Source organism: Schistocerca cancellata, chromosome 1, assembly GCF_023864275.1.
Source record: "Schistocerca cancellata isolate TAMUIC-IGC-003103 chromosome 1, iqSchCanc2.1, whole genome shotgun sequence".
In the NCBI taxonomy this organism is placed as follows: Eukaryota; Metazoa; Arthropoda; class Insecta; order Orthoptera; family Acrididae; genus Schistocerca; species Schistocerca cancellata.
The window spans coordinates 155,339,042-155,364,784 of record NC_064626.1 but is presented as its reverse complement, the minus strand read 5'-3'; the positions used below and the strand labels follow the sequence as shown (position 1 = coordinate 155,364,784).

The 25,743-nt window shown below is 40.5% G+C and overlaps 1 protein-coding gene across 1 annotated transcript in view; it reads left to right on the top strand.

Annotated features, from left to right (window-relative positions):
* LOC126167427 (protein KIAA0100) overlaps positions 1-25,240 on the top strand; it is a 296,899-nt gene extending 271,659 nt beyond the window's left edge. Inside the window, exons 34-39 of the mRNA XM_049920476.1 lie at positions 1,768-1,915; positions 4,299-4,392; positions 4,504-4,694; positions 12,483-12,695; positions 16,732-16,839; positions 24,224-25,240. Of these exons, the coding sequence (XP_049776433.1) occupies positions 1,768-1,915; positions 4,299-4,392; positions 4,504-4,694; positions 12,483-12,695; positions 16,732-16,839; positions 24,224-24,274 (805 nt within the window). The 3' untranslated portion in view covers positions 24,275-25,240. The remainder of the gene's footprint in view (positions 1-1,767; positions 1,916-4,298; positions 4,393-4,503; positions 4,695-12,482; positions 12,696-16,731; positions 16,840-24,223) is intronic.
* Positions 25,241-25,743: the final 503 nt, after the last annotated feature.

Sequence of the window (25,743 nt, the reverse complement as noted above, 5' to 3'; positions counted from 1 at the left end):
CCACCCTGGTACTGTGTTGAGTCAGATGTTGTTTTGGCATTGATGGGGTTAGCAGTGGTGGGGAAAGGGGAATGAAGATGAAAACTCTCCCACAGATCTGGCTCAGAAGTTTAGCCCTTCAGCCCTCCAAAACACTGGTGATGTAACACATTCTCAAGCAATCCGTTAAAAATAGTTCAACAATATACCATCACAGTAATATTTTTAATAGGTAAGACACTTGTTGCACAAACTCATATATTCATATTCAGAAAGGACACTAACTACTATACCATTGAATGCTGTAAATCCCACATCATCATCAGTAATCGCAGTGGCAGCACTAGCATCATAATCCACTTATCTTGCCACAAAGTTTTAAAGTGCATTAGTAGTTTCTTGAGCATATGAATAGCATGCGTCCTAACATCCAGAACACTGTTGCGATAGAGGCCACAGCTCAGAATGATGACTTCCAACTTTGAAACAAGAAAGGAGATTAGCATACTGAAGGCAGCAGTCTGAAGCTACTGTTTGGGATGTGGAATGCAGCAGAGGGATTATTTCCTGTTTTTCTGTGCGAAACTATCACTAGTGAATGTTGCATGGCAATTTGGAATAGTTTGTCACCACACAGCTAGTGTTGGTGGATCGACCAGCCACTGAGTGTTCATGCAAGATTGGACCAGACGCACTGCACCAAACAAGTGTTCCAGTTTCTTTGCATTGAATTATTGCAAACTCACTAGAGAAAGGATGGACTGCCCTCCACATTCACCCAGTCTGACTCGTTGTGACTACCTTTTGAGGGGCACGGTGAAAAATACTGTTTACTGGAACCATCATACCATGCTGGACGAGCTTGAAACTGCAATCCGTGTGGCATCTGAATCCATTTCCATTGAGACACTACAGGGTGTGATGGACACTTTTACTGTCCATTTACGCCACATACTGTGAGTGGTGGACATTTCAGAAAGTTTGTGGTGTGATTGCAAAGACTGCTTGCAGAGAATGAGTTTAATAATAATAATGGCGTGTGACGAGGGCCTCCCGTCAGGTAGACCACTTGCCTGGTGCAAATCTTTCGATTTGACGCCACTTTGGCGACTTGCGCGCCAATGGGGATGAAATGATGATGATTTTCTCCACTCCCTGAGTGGAGAAAATCTCCGACCCAGCCGGGAATCAAACCCGGGCCCTTAGGATTGACAATCCGTCGCGCTGACCACTCAGCTATCGGGGGCGGACATGAGTTTAATTATGCACGTGGATATTTTATGAGCTGCACAGAGTAGACTGTCATCTGTTAGCAGCTTCTAGAACTACTTTGAAACTTATGTAGAACTTCTGTATAAAATTCTTACAGTTTTCACAATAAATACACTTTCTGTTGTACTCTTCTATCAATCTTAGTTTTCAAGATATTTAATTTTGAAATCGGGGACTCCTTTGCTGGACATCCTGTATAAAGATGGCTGTGAGAGAGTATTGGAGAATGTACTTTGAATTGTAGAAAAGGAAATAATCTGAGTTGTTGATTGAAACTTCATAATTCAGATTATAATTATTTCGTGCATGGCATTTTATCCAAGTACATCAACAAATAAAACATAATTTCCTGCAAAAAAGTTATATTTGAGCTTTCTAAACATGGAGCTTGTTAGTATGATTTCAGTAAGCATTAGAGAACGTGTAATTTAATTATTTGTATTATTTCTCCACATTCATTCATAACATTCTGTTTGTCAGAATATATTTACTACCTGGTACTTGATCACCTTTTAGGTACACAAAAAATTCCAAGAGTGATAATTCTGGTGAGCACCTGTTGGAACTTGGCTATATTCGGATGACTAATCTGCTACCAAATCAAGTGTACAAGGAAGTATTGTCACCCACTGAAATACAGAGCAATATGCCAGTGGATAGAAAGGTAAGCTACTTGAAAAGAAAATGCCAGAAATGACTCCTCACCTCTATGATGTGCCACACACCGTTATACAAAACCCAAAATTCACAAACCATCAATCCTGGACATCTCATTGCAGCTGGTTATTGTGCTCGCACTGAAAAAAATTTGGCCTTCATTGACCAATATCTACAACTAATTGCCCAGTATCTAGCCTATCACATCAAAGGTACCGACCACTTCATTCATTGACTGTACACCATCCACACTTCTTTATCTCCTGGATCCCTACTCGTGACTGTTGACACTAACATCCATCATATTCATGATCTTGCTGCTATTGAACACTACCTTTTCCAACATCCTTCAAACTGCAAACCCACTACCTCGTACACCTTATAAATGCAACCCTAACACAAAACTACTTGCTGTTTGAAGGGAATGTATACAAACAAATCTGCAGCCCAGCCATGGGCAACCACAGGGCACACTCCTATGCCAACCTGTAAATGGACCATCTAGCGAAAACTTTCCTAGCCTCAAAAAACCCCAAACTCCTGGTCTGGCTCAGAATCATTGATGACATCTTCACGATCTGGACTCAGGGCCAAGACACCCTGTACTTATTCCTTCGCTACCTGATCACCTTCTTTCCCAACCACTTCACCTGGTCCTTCTCAACACAGCATACCACTTTCCTGGATGTTGAGTTTCTCCTCTCTGATGGCTCCATCCACACCTCTATTCACTTTAAACCCACTAACCACCAACAGTATGTGCATTCCGACAGCTGTCATCACTTCTAAATCAAAAAATACTTCCCATACAGACTGGCCACCTAGGGATGGCATATCTGCAGTCATGAAATTCCATTGCCCTGTTTGCTGAAGATCTCACATAGACATTCGCAGACAGGCACTATCCCCATATCTAGTTAGCAATCAGATTCCCCGTCCCATCCTCTGACCACCCCCAAAAACCAGCCACAAAGAAGTACCCCGTCTGTCACCCATTACCACTCTGGACTGGAACAACTGAACCACATCCTTCACCAGGGTTTTGACTACCTACAACTATGCCCTGAAATGACGGGCATCCTACCCAAGATGCTTCCCACCCCTCCTGAAGTGGTCTTCCCCTCCCTCCCCCCCACCACCACCAAACCTCCACAACATCAAAGTCCATCCTTGTGCCAGTGCCACAAGTATCACATTGCTGTGACAGACCCAGGTGTGAGACCTGCCCAATCCAACCACCTAGCACTACATATTTTAGTCTTCTCACAGGCACATCCTACCCCGTTAGAGGCCTGGCCACATGTGGGTGTGGCCATATCATATACCAGCTCTGCTGTAATCATTGCACAGCCTTTTATATTGATATGACTACTCACCAGCTATCCACCAGGATAGACATCCACCACTGAACTGTGGCTAAGAACAAAGTGGACTATCCTGTGGCACAACATGCAGCTGAACATAACATACTTGATTTCAGTGGCTGCTTCACAACTCAGATCAACTGGATCCTTCCTTCCATTACCAGCTTTTCTGAACTGTGCAGATGGGAGTTATCCTTACAACACATTCTCACTCCTGAAATCATCCCACCCTCAGCTTACAGTAACTTGCTGTCACCGTACCCCTCCACCCAACAGTTTTCACCCTTTTTGTCATAACACTTCCCCTCAGTTCATGTCCCCTCACCCTCATTGTGCAGCACACTCTGCCAATGCACCCACCAGTGTTTTCCCCTTCTTTGCTCCTCTCCTTTTCCACTACCCCAACACCCCACCTCTCCCCTCCCTCACAGCCTCCTGACACTGCACCTGGCGGCTCTGTCCCACCGCGTAGCCCTGCATGCCCTGCCAGGCATCACTGACTCCTCTCCTCGTCACCTGTACCTTCAGGAGTTAATGGCCAAAAGCTTTAATTGTGAGAGTCTTTTTGTTGTGCCTATCTGTGACTCAGCATCTTTGCTATATGGCGAGTAGCAGCTTTCCTTCTCATAATATTGTTCCATTCCATCCTGGACTTTCCATTGTTTAATAGTAGTTTCAAATAAATTAAAATTAATCAGTATCTTCCAACAGCAGTACTCTCAGCAGTCTTCTTGGATAACATGGTGATAAGAAACTGGAAGTTGAAATGTCCTTTTGGCAAGCACTCAGAACCTAAGGTTAACACACATTCTGTTAAATTGATCATGTCTATTCATTACTCTTGCACCCCTACTGCTGTTCCTTCTTCATTACGCACTTTATTGACTCCTCTTGATATATATCGTATCCCTCCAGTCTTACTCCTCAATCACTTTCTTTCTTCCTTCATCATAGATATTTGTATGTGCACTCATTCTGTGGCATTCTAGGAAAACTGTTGTGCAGTGATATAATGTCTCTTTCCAGAGAGCCATCAGAGTTTTTTGCCGTGAGAAAGCACCTGTTGGAGGTATATCAGTTAAAGAACACTTTGAGATTAATGTTGTTCCAATAACAATAGGTAAGTCAAACATATTTTTATATCAGTATCATCATGTTGGTTTTACTGAAATTTATTTTATAACCTAATTAGAAAGTTTACAAAATACACTCAATAATATTATTTTACTAGGTTTGACAAAAAAGTTTTTCAACACTATGCTGAAATTCTGCTTTCCGGAAAGAGACCCTGACACAATTGAGAGGGATGGCACTGATGAAATGGAAGCAGAAAACAAAGGAAAGAAGATAAAAGGAAAGAAAAGCAAGGAAGCAAGTTTTTATGTTCCCATTGAACAGAAAGATGATGTTGAAAAGATGAAGGTAATGGCTTAACATTACTAATTATACACTCTTCTTTAAGTTGCTCAGCACACCTCCAGTATAGTATTGGAGTATTATGATATTGTGTAATACACCAGCCATATATGAGAGAGAGAGAGAGAGAGAGAGAGAGAGAGAGAGAGAGAGAGAGAGAGAGAGACTCACACAATTAAAGCTTTCGGCCATTAAGCCTTCGTCAGCAAAACACACACACGACTCTCACACACGACTGCATTCTCAGGCAACTGTGGTTTCAGTTGCCTAAGTGTGTGTGTGTGTGTGTGTGTGTGTGTGTGTGTGTGTGTGTGTGTGTGCATGTGTGCGTGCAGGCATGCGCGTATGTCTGTTGTTGACGAAGGCCTTAATGGTCGAAAGCTTTAATTGTGAGAGTCTTTTTGCTGTGCGTATCTGCAACTCAGCATCTCCGCTATATGACGAGTAGCAACTTTCCTTCTCATATATTGTTACATTTCATCCTAGATTTTCCATCATATTCAAATACAGAGATATGTAAACAGGCAAAATACCACGGTGGCAATGCCTATATAAAACAACAGGTTCTGGTGCAGTTGTTAAATTGGTTACTGCTGCTACAATGGCAGGTTATTAAGACTTAAGTGAATTTGAACATGGTATTATAGTCAGCTCACAAGCAATGCGACGGAGCATCTCCGAAGTAGCGATAAAGTGGGGATTTCCCCATATGACCATTTCATGAGTGTATTGTGAGTATCAGGAATCTGGTAAAACATCAAATCTGCGACATCAGTGCAGCTGGAAAAAAATGAACAGGACCAATGACGACTGAAAAGAATCGTTCAAGATGACACAAGTGCGACCCTTCTACAACATGTTGCAGATATCAATGCTGAGTCATCAGCCAATATCCATGTGTGAACCATTCAACAAAACATCATCGATGTGGGATTTCAGAGGCAAAGGCGCACTCTTGTATCCTCGATCACTGCACGACACAAAGGTTTATGCCTCGCCTGGGCCTGTCAACACCAACATTGGACTGTTGATGACTGTGAACATGTTGCCTGGTCAGACAATATATTGGTTCCTTACTTTAAACTACGCAAGATGAGACTTTAACATTACGTAGGTGAGGCCAATATAAGTTGAATACTTCGTAGGAGGCCAAATAAATGCTTGATTTTATTTTAGATGAGCGCCAGGCTCTCTACAAGTTAATAATTTCATGAAATGAAGTCCAGGCCAGAGTTCACTGATCTGCCTTAACTGATATCGCTGAAAATATCGAAGCTCTTGTAAATACGAATTACTGAAATCCTCAAACTCAAAGTAAATAATGATTTAAAATAATTTTGTAGCCACTGCTATAAATGAAATCTGCAAAATAACTTAATATTTGAATCTTGTAATGGCGGCCAATTGTTGCCTGTCAGCAATATAAAGGCTTTGGGGCGTCATAGCAGCTGAAAAATACTAATTAATCTTTCTCTGCAAATGAAACATTGAGATGAGGTGCTTGTATTACATTGAAATAATAACATGAGCTATTTTAAGCAATACTTTACATACACACCTTAACACCGTCTAGGAGAGAAAACAATACAAACATCTGAAAGTGTTAAGCGCTGCCCACAATTTCTAATGAACAAAAGAAAAAACGAAGGAGGTATGTTCTGTTCATCATATATATAATTACACAAAGATACCAATATTTGATTTCAATGTATATTTCACTACAATATTAATCATCAGTGATGAAGTCCTTTTCGCATCAGAGTATTTACATTACAGGTTTTCATAAAAATTACTAATATAGTTCTTCACAAATGCCCTTTAAGTCTTGTCTATTGTATGTTATTCACTATTTTTATATTCATTGCACATGCACTGTCCATAAAAATCGCCTAAAGGGACAATACAACAAGTCTCATTTCAAATTGTATTGAGCAGATGGACGTGCGTGAGTATGGAGACAACATCCTGAATCCATGGACTGTGCTGTCAGCAAGGGACTGTTCAAGCTGATGGAGGCTCAGGTATGGTGTGGGGTGTGTGCAGTTGGAGTGATATGGGACCCCTGATATGTCTAGATTCAACTCTGGCAGGTGACACCTATGTAACCATCCTGTCCAATCACCTGCATCCATTCATGTCCATTGTGCATTCTGACAGACTTGGACAATTCCAGCAGGACAATGTGACAGCCCTCACATCCATAATTACTACAGAGTGGATCCAGGAACATTCTTCTGAGTTTAAACACTTCCACTGCCCACCAAACTCCCAGATATGAACATTATTGAGCATATTTGGGATGCCTTGCAATGTGCTGTTCAGAAGAGATCTTCACCCCTCATACTCATACAGATTTATGGATAGCCCTGCAGGATTCATGGAGTCTGTTTCCTCCAGCACTACTTCAGGCATTAGTCAAGTCCATGCCACATCATGTCTATGCACTAAAGAGCCAAAGAAACTGGTACACCTGTCTAATGTCATGTAGAGATCCCGCAAGCACACAGAAGTATCACAGCATGACATGGCTATTGTCCTGCTGGAATTGCCCAAGTCCATTGGATTGCACAGTGGACATGAATGGATACAGGTCATCAGGTAGGATGCTTACGTATGTATCACCTGTCAGAGTCAAATCTAAACCTATCGGGGATCTCAAATCACTCCAACTGCACACGTTATACACCATTAGAGAGCCTCCGCCAGCTTGCTGCTGACATGTAGGGTACATGGATTCATGAGGTTGTCTCCATACCCGTAACATCCATCCGCTTGCAATTTGAAATGAGACTCATTTGACCAAGCAACATGTCTCCAGTCAGGAACAGTCCAATGTTGGTGTTGACGGGCCCAGGCGAGGCGCAAAGCTGTGTGCCATGCAGCCATCAAGGCTGGCCATATAGGGTGTCACGAGAGTGCCTTCAGATCCAAAAGCCCATATCAATGACATAGTTGAATGGTTCGGATGGTGACACTTGTTGATGACCAAGCATTGAAATCTACAGCAATTTGTGGAAGGGTTGCATTTTTGTCACATTGAACGATTCTCTTCAGTCGTCATTGGACCCATTCTTGCAGCAACGATGTCAGAGATTTGATGTTTTACCAGATTCCTGACATTCACGGTGCACTCATGAAACGGTTGTACAGGAAAATCCCCACCTCATTGCTACCTCGGAGATGCTGTGTCCCATCGCTCATGAGCACACTATCACACCATGTTCAAACTCACTTAAATCTTGATAACTTGGCATTGTAGCAGCAGCAACCAGTGTAACAACTGCGCCAGAGTTGTTGTCTTACATATATAGGCATTGCCGACCACAGTGCCATAAGAAACTTCCTGGCAGATTAAAACTGTGTAAAGGACCGAGACTCGAACTCGGGACCTTTGCCTTTCACGGGCAAGTGCTTCCTTTCTTTCAGGAGTGCTAGTTCTGCAAGGTTTGCAGGAGAGCTTCTGTAAAGTTTGTTAGGTAGGAGACGAGGTACTGGCAGAAGTAAGGCTGTGGGGACGGGGCGTGAGTCATGCTGGGTTAGCTCAGTTGGTAGAGCACTTGCCCACGAAATGCAAAGGTCTCGAGTTCGAGTCTCGGTCCTGCACACAGTTTTAATCTGCCAGGAAGTTTCATATCAGTGCACACTCTGCTGCAGAGTGAAAATCTCATTCTGGCACAGTGCCATACTCTGCCTGTTTACATACCTCTGTATTTGAATACGCATACCTGTATCAGTTTCTTTGGCACTTCAGTGTATATAGTAGATATTTTATAGTAATGAATATGTGGTATGTATCATTATAAGCTTTTAAAGTCCACAGCTCGCGGTCTCGTGGTAGCGTTCTCACTTCCTGAGCACGGTCCCGAGTTCAATTCCCGACGAGGTCAGGGATTTTTCCTGCCTCGAGATGACTGGGTTTTGTTGTGTCATCCTCATCATCATAATTCATCCCCATTACGGTCGGAGAAAGGCAATGGCAAACCACCTCCACTAGGACCTTGCCTAGTAAGGCGGCGCGGGTCTCCCGCGTCCCTCCCCTACGCTCTGTAAAGAAGTATGGAACTCATCATCATCATCATCATCATCATCATCATCATCATCATCATCATCATCAAAGTATGCATGATGATGATCAGTTCAAATTCATATTATGAGATACTTTTCGTATTATGCTTTTTCTACATATAAGGAAAAGACTCAATTACTGAATGACATTCTTACATATACCATTCTGGTGGTATAAATAAAAGTTTCATTCACTAATGGTGTCTTTAACTTATATGTAAAAGAAACATAATTTGAATAAGTAATAAATGCAAGAAGATAGAAGTTATCTATTTTATGGCCTTTGTCAATTTCTTATGAAGCTTTTTGCTTTTTTTACAACACTGTGCTGTAAAACTGCCCAGCGATTTTGTTGTAGCCTTTATAAAGGTACTAGCATTTAAGTCCTAAAGTGACTTTCGTGCAAATTTCATTCCTGGCTCACTTTCAACTTCCTGATGTCCAAAAATCTTTGTAATTATCTTTCACCAGTGACCTCGTCCACACCTCAATGTGATTGACAGATTCCTTAGCCTAACAAGGAGAGATTGCAGGAACATGATATCAACTACAACACAGTACATACGTATTGTATCTGCAGTCATGATACAACAGCATAAGATAGGAAAATAGACTATTCTTTTTAGTTTATGGGGTTTAAGAATGACTGAGTGAACAGTGATAGAGGAAAACATTGGAGCAATGTGTAAAATGCTCCCTGTTTCATAGTAAAGTGTAAATATGTAGTTGAATGTCAACTCTCTGAATGTGATGGTCAGCCCACCAGTCTCCCAGCCTTATGTCAGTTTACAAGACTGGAGCCACTGCTTCTCAGTCAAAAAGCTCCTCAGTTTGCCTCATATGGGCTGAGTGCACCTCGCTTGCCAGCAGCGCTCAAGTGCTAGCCCAACCCAACAGCACATAACTTCAGTGATCTGACGGGAATTGAAGTTACAGTGGCGGCAGAACCCTATGGAAGTAAATGCATCTTCTTTTTTTGAAGAAAATTGTAATAGATTTCTAGCATCTGCCTCTTTGCAGATTTTGCAAAAAACTTTTTCGGTAGATGCTTCATATTATAGCCATGTATATTTGATCAACCAAGAATTCTGAAATGATCTTCGCTTACCAGATTGTCCAGGTTTCGCCTGTGAATGGTTCTCGCCTGAAGACAACGAAGCAATTGATGACACAATAATTGTTGGAGGTTGACTTGCAGTGTCATCAACTTCCAAGTGTGCCTTTTTGGTAACAAATTTATCTGTTGCAAACTTAATTCACGACACACTAAGAGACTAAAGAAAATGAGTAAAATAGTAAAATATAGTCATATAAAATAGTCCACTAGGCGCTAAAGCCGGAACACCTAACATGTCTGCAGCATCCACTGAATGAGACTATCCACACTGAATGACTGCATCAGCAGGGTGGGCTTTATATAGCCACGGCATCATAATGTCTCAAAGCGTCAAGGTGACGCAAGGCGGAGGGTTCCAGGCGCTTCTGCTCAAGTCCTTTTGATGTAGCTATGGCCACAGCACTGGCCCACAGGTACCAGACTTTACCCGAAGGTTCACGCACCGGGACAAATTCTAAGTATGCCCTCAGCACCGTAACACTATCGTGATTCACACCACTCGTTTTCAGTTAACCTGCTTACTACTGTAATAATTATTTGTTTTAACGCATTACTGAATGTATTGTAAAAGGTAACTATTGTCAAACAAGGAAAATTATAAATTCTAGCATAATTTTGTGATTTTACAAAGCATAATACAACTAATAATAATTTTCTTAAATTATTGGGGGCGGCTCTGCCCCCCCCCCCCCCCAAACGAATTTTTGAGGGGGCTTGGGCCCCCTCAGGCCCGATGGAGTCGGTGCCTGTGACCTTAAGCACCCTGTACACGATCAAACAATTTGTCAGACTTTACTACAATGTTTGTCAGACATAGAATGTGTGTGGCACAGTTGATTGAAAGTTTGATTGACGGCAGGTTTTACAAAATGGCAGATGTTTGTGTCAGTGTTTCACTGTGCATCTTTAGTGAAGAAGAGTATTATTTCTGTTTATCTCGCTGTATCACAACTATGGAAACTGCTTTCAGAGATAAAACAAAATGGCTCTGGCAATTACCAAAAGAGTAGAGGTGTGTTGTCTTTCCCAACCATATATTACCCAGGAAGGGATTAAAAAGTAAATCATTATTTTATGCACAACATGCAAGCAAGAGTGCACTAAAATAAAAATAAAAACTGAAGCTCTCCTGTTCTTCCTTGTGGTAATGAACTGTCATTAAATAACAAAGTAGAAGGGAAAAAACATAGAAGAGAATAAATTTCCACATACTTGTGTTTTCTTTTCCAGTGTGAGAGCAGAGTAACTCAGTTACTAAAAGATTGACTGTCCATTCAGAGAAAGTTGATGTAACCATCAGGTTCTGAGTAAATTCCCCTAAGCAATTTTCATGGGTACATTTCTCTTTCAATTTTAACCATTCCCCAGACCAGTGTTTTGTTGTCTTTATCTTCTTTATACACAGTGTTAAAGTCAATGCGAGAACCACTTTGTCTGCATTGATAGCCATTCTAACTTTCTTCAAAATAGTTCAGGACACGAACAGCATCTGCTTCAAAAGTGAGGTTAAATTGACAAACTTTGTAGGTACTTGTACAGGCTTGTTAACAATCCCGAGTAGAAAAGAGAAAATCTGACAAACAAGTTTGAACATGCATGGTTCTGCTTTACATTGAAGTGAAATATAAGTGGTAAACATTGTACACAAGATGAGAACAGAAGCTCCTGAAATATGGTGCTACAGAAGAATGCTGATGGTTGCATAGATTAAGTAACAAATGAATCTGTACTGAATTGAATGAGGGGGGAAAACGTTGTGGCACAACTTTATTAACTGAAAGGATAGGTTTATAGGATACATTGAGGTGTTTGTAATTTGATAATGGAGGGAAGGGTTCAGCATAAAATTTTTAGAGGTACACAAAGGCTTGACTGAAGTAAGCAAGTTCAAGTGAGTGTACCTGGTAGTAGTTATACATGAGTGAAAATGTTTGCACAAGATATGTCAGTGTGAAGAGTTACATCAAACCAGTGTTTGGACTGATGACTACAGCAGCAACAGCACTTGCTATCTGCTTTCTAGGAGCAGTTTGATAATAAAAATTTCATATATAAATATCAGTGAACAGTAGTGCTTATTTATATGGCTTAAATGGGTGCAATTTCATGACAAGGACTCTCCCATTACAGATGTTAATAATGGAGACAGTAAAGATAACTACTTACCATGTGGATGAAGTGTGGAATGGAGAGCAGGCTCATGTGTAAGACTGAAACCTTGCAGAGGTTTTGGACAGTGGTGTACAACAGACCAAAAAAATGAAATCCCCCTTCTCCCCCCCCCCCCCCCCCCCCCCACGCACACACACTGATGCACCCATCTGGGCCAGTGGGTAGAGAGAGAGAGAGAGAGAGAGAGAGAGAGAGAGAGAGAGAGAGAGAGAGAGAGAGAGTTGTCTGAAAGCTCCGTAATAAGCTGTATGGTAAGTGACTACCTTTATGCCTTGCATTATTTATAATTTGTGTTCTACGCAGAACTAAGCTGTAGTGCTCAGAATCTCTGTTCCTACAAAACCGGTTCTCTCGTGTTGGGTTGTGACTGCAAACATTTGAGAATCTCTGTTCCCTCTCACACATAGTTACTATAATAAAGATGGCATTTATTTTTACAGGAGCGAGCTGAGAAAAATAAATTATTTATTTACATAAAGATACCAGAAGTGCCAGTAAGGGTGAGCTATAAAGGCAATAAGGATAAAAATTTGGAAGACATTAGAGATTTCAGCTTGGTCATTCCAACTTTGGAATATCATAATGTGACTTGGACATGGCTGGATTTATTGCTGGCTATGAAAAGTGATAGTAGGAGAGTTATTCTTTCTCAGGTATGGATGATAAGTTGTGAAGTGCTATAAAAATTAAAATTATTTTATGTATTTACAAAGAGAAAAAGCAAGCAGCTAATACTTCTCTTCAGGAGCAAAATTCCAGTGCTGCCAACACACACAAAAAATGTGCTCTTTGTGCTGTAAATTACAACTCACTGTTTGTGCTGCAAATATTCTATTTTCTGAGTAAATCATTATTCTTTGCCCTCTCCTCCTCATTTCTATTATTATTTCTTTCCTTTCTCAGACGTTATGTCTGGTTAAAAATGGAAAGTGACGCGGACCTTGATCAAGCGTGACTTCCTTTTAACTGTACGGTATATGTTACATTGCATTTAGGAACTTTCGGGTAATTGAACATGTATCAATAATTACAGATTTCTGTAGTTGTATATATACATTTGGACGTAGCTGTATTGCGTTGATGTACTGGTGGATATTGTGTGGTATGACTCCTGTAGTTGATAGTATAATTGGTATAATGTCAACTTTATCCTGAAGCCATATGTCCTTGCCTTCCTCAGCCAGTTGGATGTATTTTTCAATTTTTTCTCCTGTTTTCTTCTTTATATTTGTTGTATTAGGTGTGGATATTTCGATTAGTTGTGTTAATTTCTTCTTTTTATTGGTGAGTATGATGTCGGGTTTGTTATGTGGTGTTGTTTTATCTGTTAGAATTTGTATTGATCATTCTCCAGTACATTTTGTGGTGCATACTTGCATGTGGAAACGTGTTGTTTTATTAGTTTATGTTGTATGGCAAGTTGTTGTTGTTGTATTATTTTTGCTACATTGTCATGTCTTCTGGGGTATTCTGTATTTGCTAGTATTGTACATCCACTTGTGATGTGATATACTGTTTCTATTTGTTGTTTGCAAAGTCTGCATTTATCTGTTGTGGTATTGGGATCTTTAATAATATGCTTGGCGTAATATCTGGTGTTTATTGTTTGATCCTGTATTGCAATCATGAATCCTTCCGTCTCACTGTATATATTGCCTTTTCTTAGCCATGTGTTGGATGCGTCTTGATCGATGTGTGGCTGTGTTAGATGATACGGGTGCTTACCATGTAATGTTTTCTTTTTCCAATTTACTTTCTTCGTATTTGTTGTTATGTGATCTAAAGGGCAGCACACCCCAATTGAAGTTGGAAATGTCTTTTTTCCGTGGAGTAGATGATGATCCACAAAATTAAAGTGACTAAGCCAGTGCAATATACAAGGTGCTTATAATTAAAGTTAAACCTTCAAACCACTGTAGAAATAACACCACTGGTCAGAATGTCAAATTGCAATGGAATATTATTGGAGAAGGGGGAAAACGTATGGCAGAAGAAAAATAAATAGTTTCAAAATGTAGCAATAGGTGGCACTGTAAGCATCACAGTTTAATAGTGGTTGACTACAAATGACAAATGAACCATACAGCAATGCCTAAGGTGTACGTCTGACATTAAACAAACTGTACTACGCGGTGTGCATGGGTGTGATACTCTTAGTTATGTAATCCCATCCACCATGGCAAGGTCATATCACATTGAATAGAAAAAATTGGTTTTTAATTGGCCTGATGCCAAAAACTGCATAAAAAGCATCAGTGAAAATCAAATTGGACTATTAATTTCTGTGTGACTGGTGCAGAATGTGTTCAGTATGCTCTCCACCATTTTCTGCAACAAGTTGAAACTGAGAAACAGCATGTTCCACAACTGATCAAAGTGTTTCCAGGGTCATGTTCAGAATGTGTTTCACAATGCATGCCTTCAATGCAGCTAAGTTTGTAATCGGAACACTGAACACAGCAACTTTCAGATAGCCTCACAGCCAGAAGTCACACAGATTAAGATCGGGTGACCGCAGATAATTCTAGCATTTCTGAAATGGCGCTTCAGTAGCTGCTTAACTGGATTTGTAGTGTGCAGAGGTGCACCATCTCCACGCTGTTGGGGAGCTGGAATGACGTGGTTGCACAAAAGACACTCATAGCGCTTACCAGTGACAGTACAAGTAACAGGACCGGAAGCACCTGTCTCTTCAAAAAAAAATCATAAATGATGCCACAAACTGACACCACAAAGTGACTTTTCCAGGGTGAAGTGGTACTGGTTGATCTGCGTGTGAATTTTCCGTTGCCCATATTCGACAATTCTGTGTATTGACATATCCTGTCAGATGGAAGTGGGCTTCGTGTCCACAAAATCTTCCATAACCAATCATTGCCCACGTCCATGTGAGCAAGAAATTCTAAAGCAAAGGCCTCTCTTGCTGGCAGGTCAACAGAAAGCAACTCGTGCCCATGGGTAATTTTCAATGGATAGCAAAGAAGGATGTTTTGTAGGATTTTACGCACCGTGCTCGTGGGTATGTCCAATGTTCGAGCAATTCTCTGTGCACTACATGTTTGCACACCACCACTCTTCTCCTCCTGCATTGCTGTGGCCACTGCTTCCACTGACATGGAATCAATTCGTTTACTCCCTCTACCAGGTTGCACACCAAAAGAACCCGTCTTTTCGAATTTCTGAATCATTTTCTGCAGAGCAACATGTGTACAATCATTCTTGGAATACAGCTTTACAAGCAGAGCACGATCCTGCATTGAGACAATCATGGCGAATGTCGCAGATGTGAAAGGAAGAAAGCTGTGTACCCGAAGTGTTTGTACCAAGTTCAGTGGGTTGTGCACAGGTGTTTTCATTTACGTATTCTGACCCGTACAACGCCATCTATTGATCAATTTTCACACTATTTTGTTTTTCTTCTGCCATGCATTATTATCCTCCTCCGATAATATTCCGTTGCAATTTGATGTTATTCTGACCAGTGGTGTTATTTTTACGACGTTTTGAAAGTTTAGCTTTAATTATAATCACCCTGTATTTAAGCAAAAAAGACCATAAGACATAACAGTCTTGTACCTCTTCCACACCATTCACTGCTACAATGAAGACAATAGTACAAAAAGTTAGCATATTGACACAGAACAGGCAACCAGAATTAGAGGGTAAAAGTCTGCACTTGGAAATGAACTTGTAAAAGTGTACCCTGAACTATTTCTTAAAGGTCAGCTTTGAAACTTTCTTTCCCTAATGTAAATCTCCATACATTAGATTTGCCTGCTGTAATTTTCAGGTCTCATTAGTTACATTCATCTTTACAGTACCTTTTTGATTGCATTATGTTTTCAGAGCCTTCTGAGAGAACTGCCTTTCATTTTCAGCATTTGAAATAAACCTGTATTAGGATTTTTATATTCTTTTTTAGTATGCTCTTTGCTATATTCTTTTTCATCCTAATAAGTGCCTGTTGTCTGCTGTAAAGTTATTAAGGAATTTTCAGTAACTCATATTCTTTGCTTTTATAGGCCTTCTATTTTCTTTTAAATTCCAAACATGTTTCCCTCTACAGTTCTTCTTTATGTATAGGACTTTGGTAGCTGTTTAGTGAACACCATCCTCAATGTTCTTAAGTCCCATTCTGTACTATTTTCCTCCATTTCTTTATTGGTGCCCCTGGTTTAGCTGTTGAAGCTACTTGCTCTCTTCTTATAACGTGTATACTGTATAAACTCCTTGTTCTTCTCGGTTCGCATTCATGTCTCATGTAGCACACAGTACAGTGTTAAATTTAAAAATGGAGTGATCTAGGTCTATATTGTAACTTCAGTGATTTCCCCACTGTCTTAAATAGTGTAACCACTATTTAATGTCTCTTGTAGCCCATGTTTTTTATTCATTTTTGGACACAGGAATTCCGAATAAGGTGTTCATTAGAGTTTACAATATCCCAGAGTTTAGAATATCCCAGCATTATTGTTAAACAAAACATTTAAGTATGTAAACTGTGGTGTTAATTATGTTTGTTTCTTCTTAAATTGTAATATGACTTGTCCAATATCCTTGTAAAATTTATCTGAAGATTAATAAAATTTCTGCTGCTACTACTACTACTACTACTACTACTACAATTATTTTGTATACTTGTCAGTGTTACAGATACTTTCAAGGCATTAACATTTTCTTTTTATGCAGGCAATCAAGCAAAAATTACAAATTAAAATGAACAGGGTCGCTACAGATGAAGGGGTGTCCCCACAAGAGGAAGACAAAGCAAGAATACTGTTTGGATCAAGAGTGATGGTAACTGTCTATGTTGAATACCATCTACATTTTATACAATTCTTACAAGTTGACTCTGCTCCTATTGTAAACAGAATTCCAAGATACTTGTGTTACACTTGTTTCGTTGTCCAGTAAAGATGATACCATGCTTAAAATACTAGATGCAATATAGGAAAGTAATTATGTCTAAATACAAGGCAGGTGTAAAATTACAATATAATGGAAAGGATAGTTGCTACTGACAGTATGGCAGAGATGCTGAATCGCAGAAAGGCACAACAAAAAGACTATTGGAAAGTGTCAAATATAGACAACACAAATGCACGTGCGCATGCACGCACACACACACACACACACACACACACACACACACACACACACACAAACCACTGTCTCTGGCAGCAGCAGCGCATTACGTTTTTGTTGTTTTTTTTTTTTTTTTTTTTTTGAGGGGGCAGGGGGGGATAGCAGTTTAGGGGTGGGATAGCAGTTTAGGAGTGGGGGATGGTAAAGTGCTGCTGGCAGCATGCAGACACAAGGTAGAGAGTAGGGCAGCTAGATGCTGTTGGAAGGTGAGTGCATTGGTGGAATGGGAACAGAGAGGGGTGCTAGATGGGTTAGGATGACGACTAATGAAGGTTGAGACCAGGAGGGTTACAGGAACATAGGATATATTGCAGGAAGAGTTCCCAAATGCACAACTCAGAAAAGCTGGTGTTGGTGGAAAGGATCAAGATGGCACAGGCTGTGAGGCAGTCATTAAAAAGGAGGACGTCGTGTTGGGCGGTGCACTCAGCAACAAAGTGGGCCACAGTTTGTCTGTAGCCATTCATGCAGACAGACAGCTTGTAGGCTGTCCTGCCCACACAGAATGCAGCACAGCGGTTGCAACTTATCTTGTAGACCACATGACTATTTTCACAGATATCCCTGCCTTTGATGGGGTAGGTGATGTTTGTGGCAGGACTACAGTAGGTGGTGGCAGGAGGATGTATGGGACAGTGCTTGCATCTAGGTCTGTTACGGGGATGTGAGCCATGAGGCAAGCAGTTGGGAGCAAGGGTTTGTGTAGAGATGGATGACAGTTTTGTGTAGGTTCAGTGGGTGGTGGAATACCACTGTGGGAGAGATGGGAAGGATAGTGGGTAGGACATTTCCCATTTCAGGGCACAGTAAGATGTAGTCGAAACTCTGATAGAGAATGTAATTCAGTTGTTTCAGCCCTGGGTGGTACTGAGCCATGAGGGGATGCTTATATGAAGTCTTCATGGGTTGTCAGCCAAGTAGTGTCGTCGTCTCGTAGCAACATTTCGATGGAATACGTCTCCATCATCTTCAGGCGAAGTGTTGGGATATCGTCGGTCACGGGCGGATATCTCTGCTGGACCACTCTCGGCTTCCTACCGCTGGCCAATCACGCACCCGCTGAACCACCTGTTGTGCCTTGAGCGGCCAGTGGTGGTGGAGGGAGGGGAACGGGAGGGGGGGGGGGCGTGTGCAGGATCCATGTCCCGGCATCCATCTCTGTTCCGGCCATGGCCCTTGAATGGAACGTTCTTCTCTGATTTTCCTGATTGCAGACTCCCAGGCTGTGCAGAGATGGTAGCCACTGTCGCGGTTGATTAGGTTGTCGTGTAACCGTATTTCTATGAACTCTTTGATTACTGAGTCCCAAAATCCATTTATGCTGCATATTTTCTTTGTGTCTGCAAAATCGAAGTTGTGTTTCTTGTCAATACTATGTTCTGCCACAGCAGATTTGTTGATCTGACCCAAGCGTACATGCCTGATGTGTTCATTATGGCACTGTGAGATGCAACGCTGCGCCTGTTGTATATATTGCATCCCACATTTGCATCCGATCTTGTACACACCAGATGCCGTCAGACCTAGTGGATCCTTGGTTGAACTGAGAAAGTCTTTGATTTTTCCCACTGCGTGGAAAATGGTCTTCACTTCATGTTTCTTGAGAATTCTCGTGATCTTGGCCATTGGAGGACGTGCTTATGTCAAAAACGCACAGCCCATTGCTTCGTCTTCATCCAGTCTCTCTTCTCTCTTCTTTTGGTCGGTCTTCAGAGCTCTCCTAATTTGTGTCTCACTGTGTGCATTTTTCTTGAAGGCGTCCATGAGGTGTTGCAATTCTCCTGGCAAACTTCCATTATCAGAGATGTACTTGGCCCTGAGCACTAATGTGTTGAGTACAGAATTGCGTTGCGCAGGGTGGTGTCAGCTGTTGGCATTAAGATAGAGGTCCATGTGTGTTTTCTTTCTGTACACTGCATGTCCCAGTGTGCCGTCCATGTTTCTTATGATCAGCATATTCAGAAAGGGTAACCTTCTGTTCTCTTCTATCTCCATGGTAAATTTGATATTTCCATGTATACCATTGAGGTGTCGATGGAACTCTAGCAGTTTGCCCTGCCATGTGGCCAAACTACAGAAGTATCATTAATGTACCTGTAGAAGGCTTTTGGCTTGTGTTTAGCAGTGTCCAGTGTTAGCTTTTCGCAGTGCTCCATGTATAGGTTTGCTATGCCTGGTGCTAGGGGGGAGCCCGTAGCTACACCATCTATCTGTTCGCAGAACTTCCCACCACATTTGAAATAGGTGGTGGTTAGCACATGGCGAAAGAGCTTGATGATATCTTCCTCAAAGTGTTCTTCGAGTAAAGCTAGGGAGTCTTCTATTGGTACTCGTGTAAATAAGGATGTCACATCGAAGCTAACCAGCAGGTCTTCATTTTTCAGCTGCATGCCCTTTAGTACCTTCACAAACTCAGCTGAGTTTTTCACATGGTGTGGACCGTAACCCATCAAGGGTTTTAGCATTTGTGATAAATACTTAGCAATACTATGTGTCAGCGAGTTAATAGTGTTCAAAATAGGTTCTAATGGGATGCCTTCTTTGTGGACCTTTGGGAGGCCGTAGAGACGTGGTGGTGCTGGTGCCGTCGGGTACAGCTTCCTGATGATATTCTTCTCTAGTCCCGAGTTGTTGAGCATCTCAACAGTCTTGTGAGTCACTGTTGTGGTGGAGTCCTTCCCTAGTCATTTGTAGGCAGGATCCTGCAGGAGGGCGTCAATTTTTTGCCAATAGTTTTCTGATTTAAGCAGCACTGTCGCGTTCCCTTTGTCCACTGCCAAGACCATTGTGTCCTGGTCCTCCCTGAGTGCCCATAGTGCTTTGTGTTCTGCCGCCCTCCTGCAGGATCCTTAAATTGCATATGCTTTACCAATGAATCCACCTTTCATGTCGGTGGAATGGTAAATAGGCATGGGATTCAGGGTCTCCACATGCTACTGTACAGTTACAGCAAGACAGCGAAAAAGTGAATGTTTGGTGCAGCCGCATGCATAACAAGGTTTTTGGATCATTTTTCTTTGTGGAAAAATATATTACCGCTAACATTTACTTAGACTTTTGCAACACTTCACTGCCCCACAATTAGAAGAATATCAGCCATCGATAATTTTCCAGCAAGATGGAGCACCCCCTCCACTGGGCTCTGATAGTGCGTGATTTCCTGAATGAAACATTTCCAGATCGGTGGATTGGAAGGAACAGTCCAACACCCTAGCCACCTCGCTCTCCAGACATTATGCTCCTTGATTTTTTTTCTGGGACTATACCAGGGACAGAGTCTTCGTCACACCAGCCGCTGACATCGACGAACTGAGGGCTAGGATACAAGCTGCTCTGGGTACTGTGACAGAATACATGTTACAAAACACCTGGCAGGAACTGGAATACCACCTCATCATTCTCTGAGCTACCAAGGGAGCACACGTTGATGTTTACTAACTTAAGTGGTCTTTAAAAAAAACTAGTAACACTAACCTATGTAATGGCATCAAATGTAAATTATTATGTCGAATGGTTATTATGTAATAAATTATTATAACAGGGCAAGACTTTGTGCTCACCGTGTACTTAGGGTCTCACTGAGACCTTTACCGATCGTAATTACCTTCCCAACCTTGTATAAAGACAGATTTCTTGTGCCTTATCTTTCCAGTTATCTAACACCAGAAGCCCATCACCCGGCCACAGTGGAGCATTGTCCTCATGACTCAGTACCACACACAACTGGAGCAACAGAATTACATTTTCCGCTAGGGTTTGACTGCCTCTCATTGTGCCTTGAAATGAGAAATATCGTACCCACTATCTTTCCCACCCCTCCCACAGTGTTATTGTGCCACCCACTGAACCTACCCAATATCTTCGTCCATCCCTACACAACTCCTTGCTCCCAGCCCCTTGCCTCATGGCTCACATCCCCGTAATAGACCTAGATGCAAGACCTGTCCCATACATTCTCCTGCCACCACCTACCAAACGTCACCTATCCCATCAAAGGCAGGGCTACCTGTGAAACCAGTCATGTGATCTACAAGCTAAGCTGCAACCACTGTGCTGCATTCTATGTGGGCATGACAACCAACAAGCTGTCTGTCCACATAAATGGCCACTGAAAAACTGTGGCCAAGAAACAACTGGACCTCTTTGTTGCTGAGCACACTGCCCAACATGATGTCCTTCATTTCAGTGACTGCTTCACAGCCTGTATCTTATGGGTCCTTCCTGCCAACACCAGCTTTTCTGAATTGCGCTGGTGGGAACTCTTCCTGTAACGTATCCTGCATTCCCGTAAGCCTCCTGGCCTCAACCTTTGTTAGTCATTGTCATAATCCATCTAGCCTGCTCCCTGTTCTCATTCCAACACTAAACAGCCCCCTATTCCACCAAAGCTCTCAGTCTTTTTACTACTCTCCTTTCCTGCTACCCCTCTCTCAGCTACTCTCCACCAACCTGCCGACTGCACCTAGCTGCCCTACTCTCCACCTCGCCCATGCATGCTTGCAGCAGTAATTTGCTGTTCTGCACACCTATACTGATATCCCTCCCCCTCCCTGCCCCAGCCTCCTCCTTATTCCTATCCGGTTGCCTCCTCCATAACTTACTACTGCTTGCAGTTTGGCTCCAGCTGCTGGAGACTATGTGGCTGGGTGGGTGGTACTATTTTTGTGACAAAGGCTTTGATGGCTGAAAGCTAACTTTCTGACAGTCTTCTTGTTGTGCCTTTCTGCTATATGTCAAATGAATTCACAATTGCGAATAATGAGTACCATCAGCTGTAGAATGGAATGACAACGATGAACATTTTCGCTGGACCGGGACTCGAACCCGGATTTCTCAATTATTGTGAGTGGTCACCTTACCATTTGGCTGTCCCTGCACAATTCACGTTCAGACCAAAACTTTCATATGTCGTCAACCATGCGTCAACCAAGTTTGGCACTGGTCGTGAGTCCTGCACGGATAACCAAACAGTAACACGACTGCTGGGGATAAGCAGGAAATTCGGGTTTGAGTCCCGGTCTGGCACAAATTTTCATTGTCATCATTCCATTCTACAGCTGATGGTAGCCATTATTTGCAATTGCGAATTCAATTGAGATGTTTCGTAACAAGCTGTGATCACCTCATTGCATTGTCATCAGAATAACACAAGCACTGCAATATCGTATCTCTGATATATGGTGAATAGCAACTATTCTTTTCATTATATAGTTATGTTCCATATTAATTTTCCACAGTTTGAATTTGAATTAGATATTTCAGAATTCCATTCACACTCAACCAGGGGCTTTTTTTTTTTTTTTTGTTGTTGTTTTTCCTGATTTGATTACTGTGTCTCATATGTAATTTTAGGTACTTATCATCATCTTCTTAACATTACCCTCTCTTGTCTCATTTCTTATTACATTGATGTGCTCCATCTCCCTCTCACTGCCTTTACTTAACATTTGTTGTTCCAGGAAATTACACACTTATGTGCCACTGTGTATTCTTTGATGAAGTTTGTTAATTTAAATTTATCAGTGTCAGTTTTTACAATGTAAACACTACTGTAGAAATTGTGGCTAGGGATTCTTATTATGTAAGTAATGCTGTCATATAAAAATTTTATTTGATTCACAGTTGATGAGAGAAATAACTGCTAACATTGTTTAAAATACACATTTTTATAAGTAATATTGCTCTAACATTGTTTAAAATACACATTTTTATAAGGTAATATTGCTCTTTTTACATTTGTTAAATGTGCAATAAACAAAGTTTATTATGTGTATGACCTTAAGGAAGACATAACAGGTGGACTAAAGCAACCTTGTGTTAAAAATATCGAAACTGTACTGCGTAATCAAACACTAGATAGTTGTATTGTTAACAGATATTTGTTGTCATCCTGTGTCTTTTTGTACAACTGTCTGCTTTGCAATTCTTTTGCTGTTATGTGAGTAATGATTTGTTATGTACATGTCCATGAATACAAATTAGACTCTACTATATACTTTATGCTTATTTCTTGTTCTTGAAAAGTCACACATGATGAGTAGTTTCATCCAAAAGTAAATATTTTTCAGCTTTTTCATTTAAAACATTACCAGTGGGCAGCTGAAGCATTGTGGAACCCTGATCACATATATAAAAACCTAATTATACAATGTTCATAAATTAAGGGAAAGGCAACCACTCACCTATAGCAGACTTGACATGTGGAGCATAGAAACATATACAAAAAACATATTTGCACTAGTTTTTGTGCTCTTGCTCTTTTCTAGTAAAACTACAAACACACAAAACACACAAAACCACGCAGAGACCCAAATGTACACTCCAGTGGCCATGGTGAGTACAGTATAGTATGATTTGGAATTCTTGAGTATTATACATTAATTATGTGCTGTGAACAGTCAAGTGCATTTCACATTTTGGCTGAAGCTATTTCTACTTTTCTTTCCTCCTTCCTTGGCCACAAACAAGAATGTATGTAAGGAACAACTAATAATATCTGTATAAGAAGGAAAAAGAGAATGCCATTGCAGTTTTTAGGATAGATCGATTAGTATTGTGTATTGATTATTAAATTTAGTTGTTTTCAAGTGATTTCCATCATTTTGTGTTCCTCCTGCATTAAAATTTCCAACAACCCTTTATGTCCCTCAGTAATTGTAAATCACTCAGCATTTGTGAGTCTTCAGTTTCTCCCAGTGTATTTCTTGCTCGAACAGTCCATGGGTGTACTGTTCGAGCATTCAACATTTGTTTTCTATGTCAGTGTGCTTGCTAACCACCTGTAATTTAGTTTGTGTAATAATCTGTGATAACTGTTAATGAATAGGATCTACTATTATCAGAAAATGAGTAGCCAAGATACCAAGAAAGAAAGAAAGAAAGTGGCAGAACTGAAAATGGTATATACAGTACTTACAAACATTACAGTTTCATAACAATGTTAAACATCACATTTTGTCCAATATTATGCAGTTTCATTAGTTATTTAGTTTTATGTTTGTGTAACGGAGAATACTAAAGTTCATTTCTTTTCCAGCCAGTTGAAAGCAAATCTACCAAGAAAAGTGTTTTCAAGTTTCCTAAATGAAGATGGACTTGTTGTGGGTGCTTGAACATGCAAAGATTGAAAAAGAAAAGAGGTAAAGTTATTTGAATGATCAATCAGACTTCATTCTTCTGAAGATATTGTGCACAATGGTGATGAATGCAGCCACCAGCTACCAATGTATTATCTGTAATGGGTGGAGAATGGACTGGTATGCAGTAACATTTCTTTTATCTCGGCTCTGTGAACTGTTATAACAGGAGAAAGATTCAATGGGTTGCAAGTGACCCACAACTGTGCAATACAAATAACTTAATTTGAACAGGTGTTGTTTGTAAAGATTATTTTCAAAGGCTGTTTTTATTTTGAATGGTTTATTTGTGCCTTTTGTATATGCTGTAACTGTTTTAGGATAACTGTATTAACTTTACAAAAGTTACATTGTTTTTAGAAACTTCGTTCTAAACTTTACATAAAAACTGAAACAACTACTCTAGTCTATTGTGAAATAGTGATGAGTATTAATATGGCTGTGAATGTAACTTTTATTAAAAAAAATTCACAATTGTTTTAAGTCTTTAATTTGAATCTTGTTTAATCTGCATATTTATCCAGTTAACCCTTGGAACTGTGTGTTACAGCTTTTACGAACCTTGCCCTAATATTTTGAATGGAAACAATTATAATAAACGAGAAAATGGTTTTATTAAACCGACAGAATAGGAATTATTTATACACTAAAAAGAATTGACAGAATAAAAAAAAAAGAGTTATGTTCCTGGAATTGCTAGTTAAGACGAGATATTCTTCAATTTTGTTCCCTTTAGTGAAAATATGCTCAGCTCAGGTGAAGGTTTGTTAGACGTTTCTGACACTTCCACAGGTATAATAAAAAAGAGCTGAAAATACTCAGCAGCTTGGTCTCAAAGGTTCATGCCCAGCTAAATGAACAGGCCTGTTCCGACTCAGTCATAAGAACTTTATTTCATATTATTTCAAATATTGTGCTGCTTTGTGGCTGGTGTAATTGAATTTCCATCTGGCTTTCATGTAATTGTTTTGGAATTTTGCATTGTGACTGTTTAAAGTATTAAAAATAGATTTGTGTGACACACACAGGTCTTTATCAGTTTCAGACTGACTGTAACAGTTTTGCTTTTATGTACTGCAGAATTTCCAGAACTGGGTCATTTGTTAAAATACTACCATTAAAATACACTTGGCCACTTCTAGCTTTGAACTGTCATTTATGAAATACCCTCTCTGTTTTATGAGCCCACTGACGGAATTTAACAATGAAGGCAGAGGAAATAGCCATGGTATAAAAATAATTGCAGAAGTATAAATTAATAAAATATCAATGGATGATCTTTTGATATGTTTCTTCCTCTGCACTGTGCAAGGTTGCCTTTTTATTTGAAAGTAATGTGTTGGTTTTAAGATGTATCTAGCTTTCTCAATTGGAAGAGGAAATAATGTGAATGGTAAACAGAACATTTGCATGTTTAAAA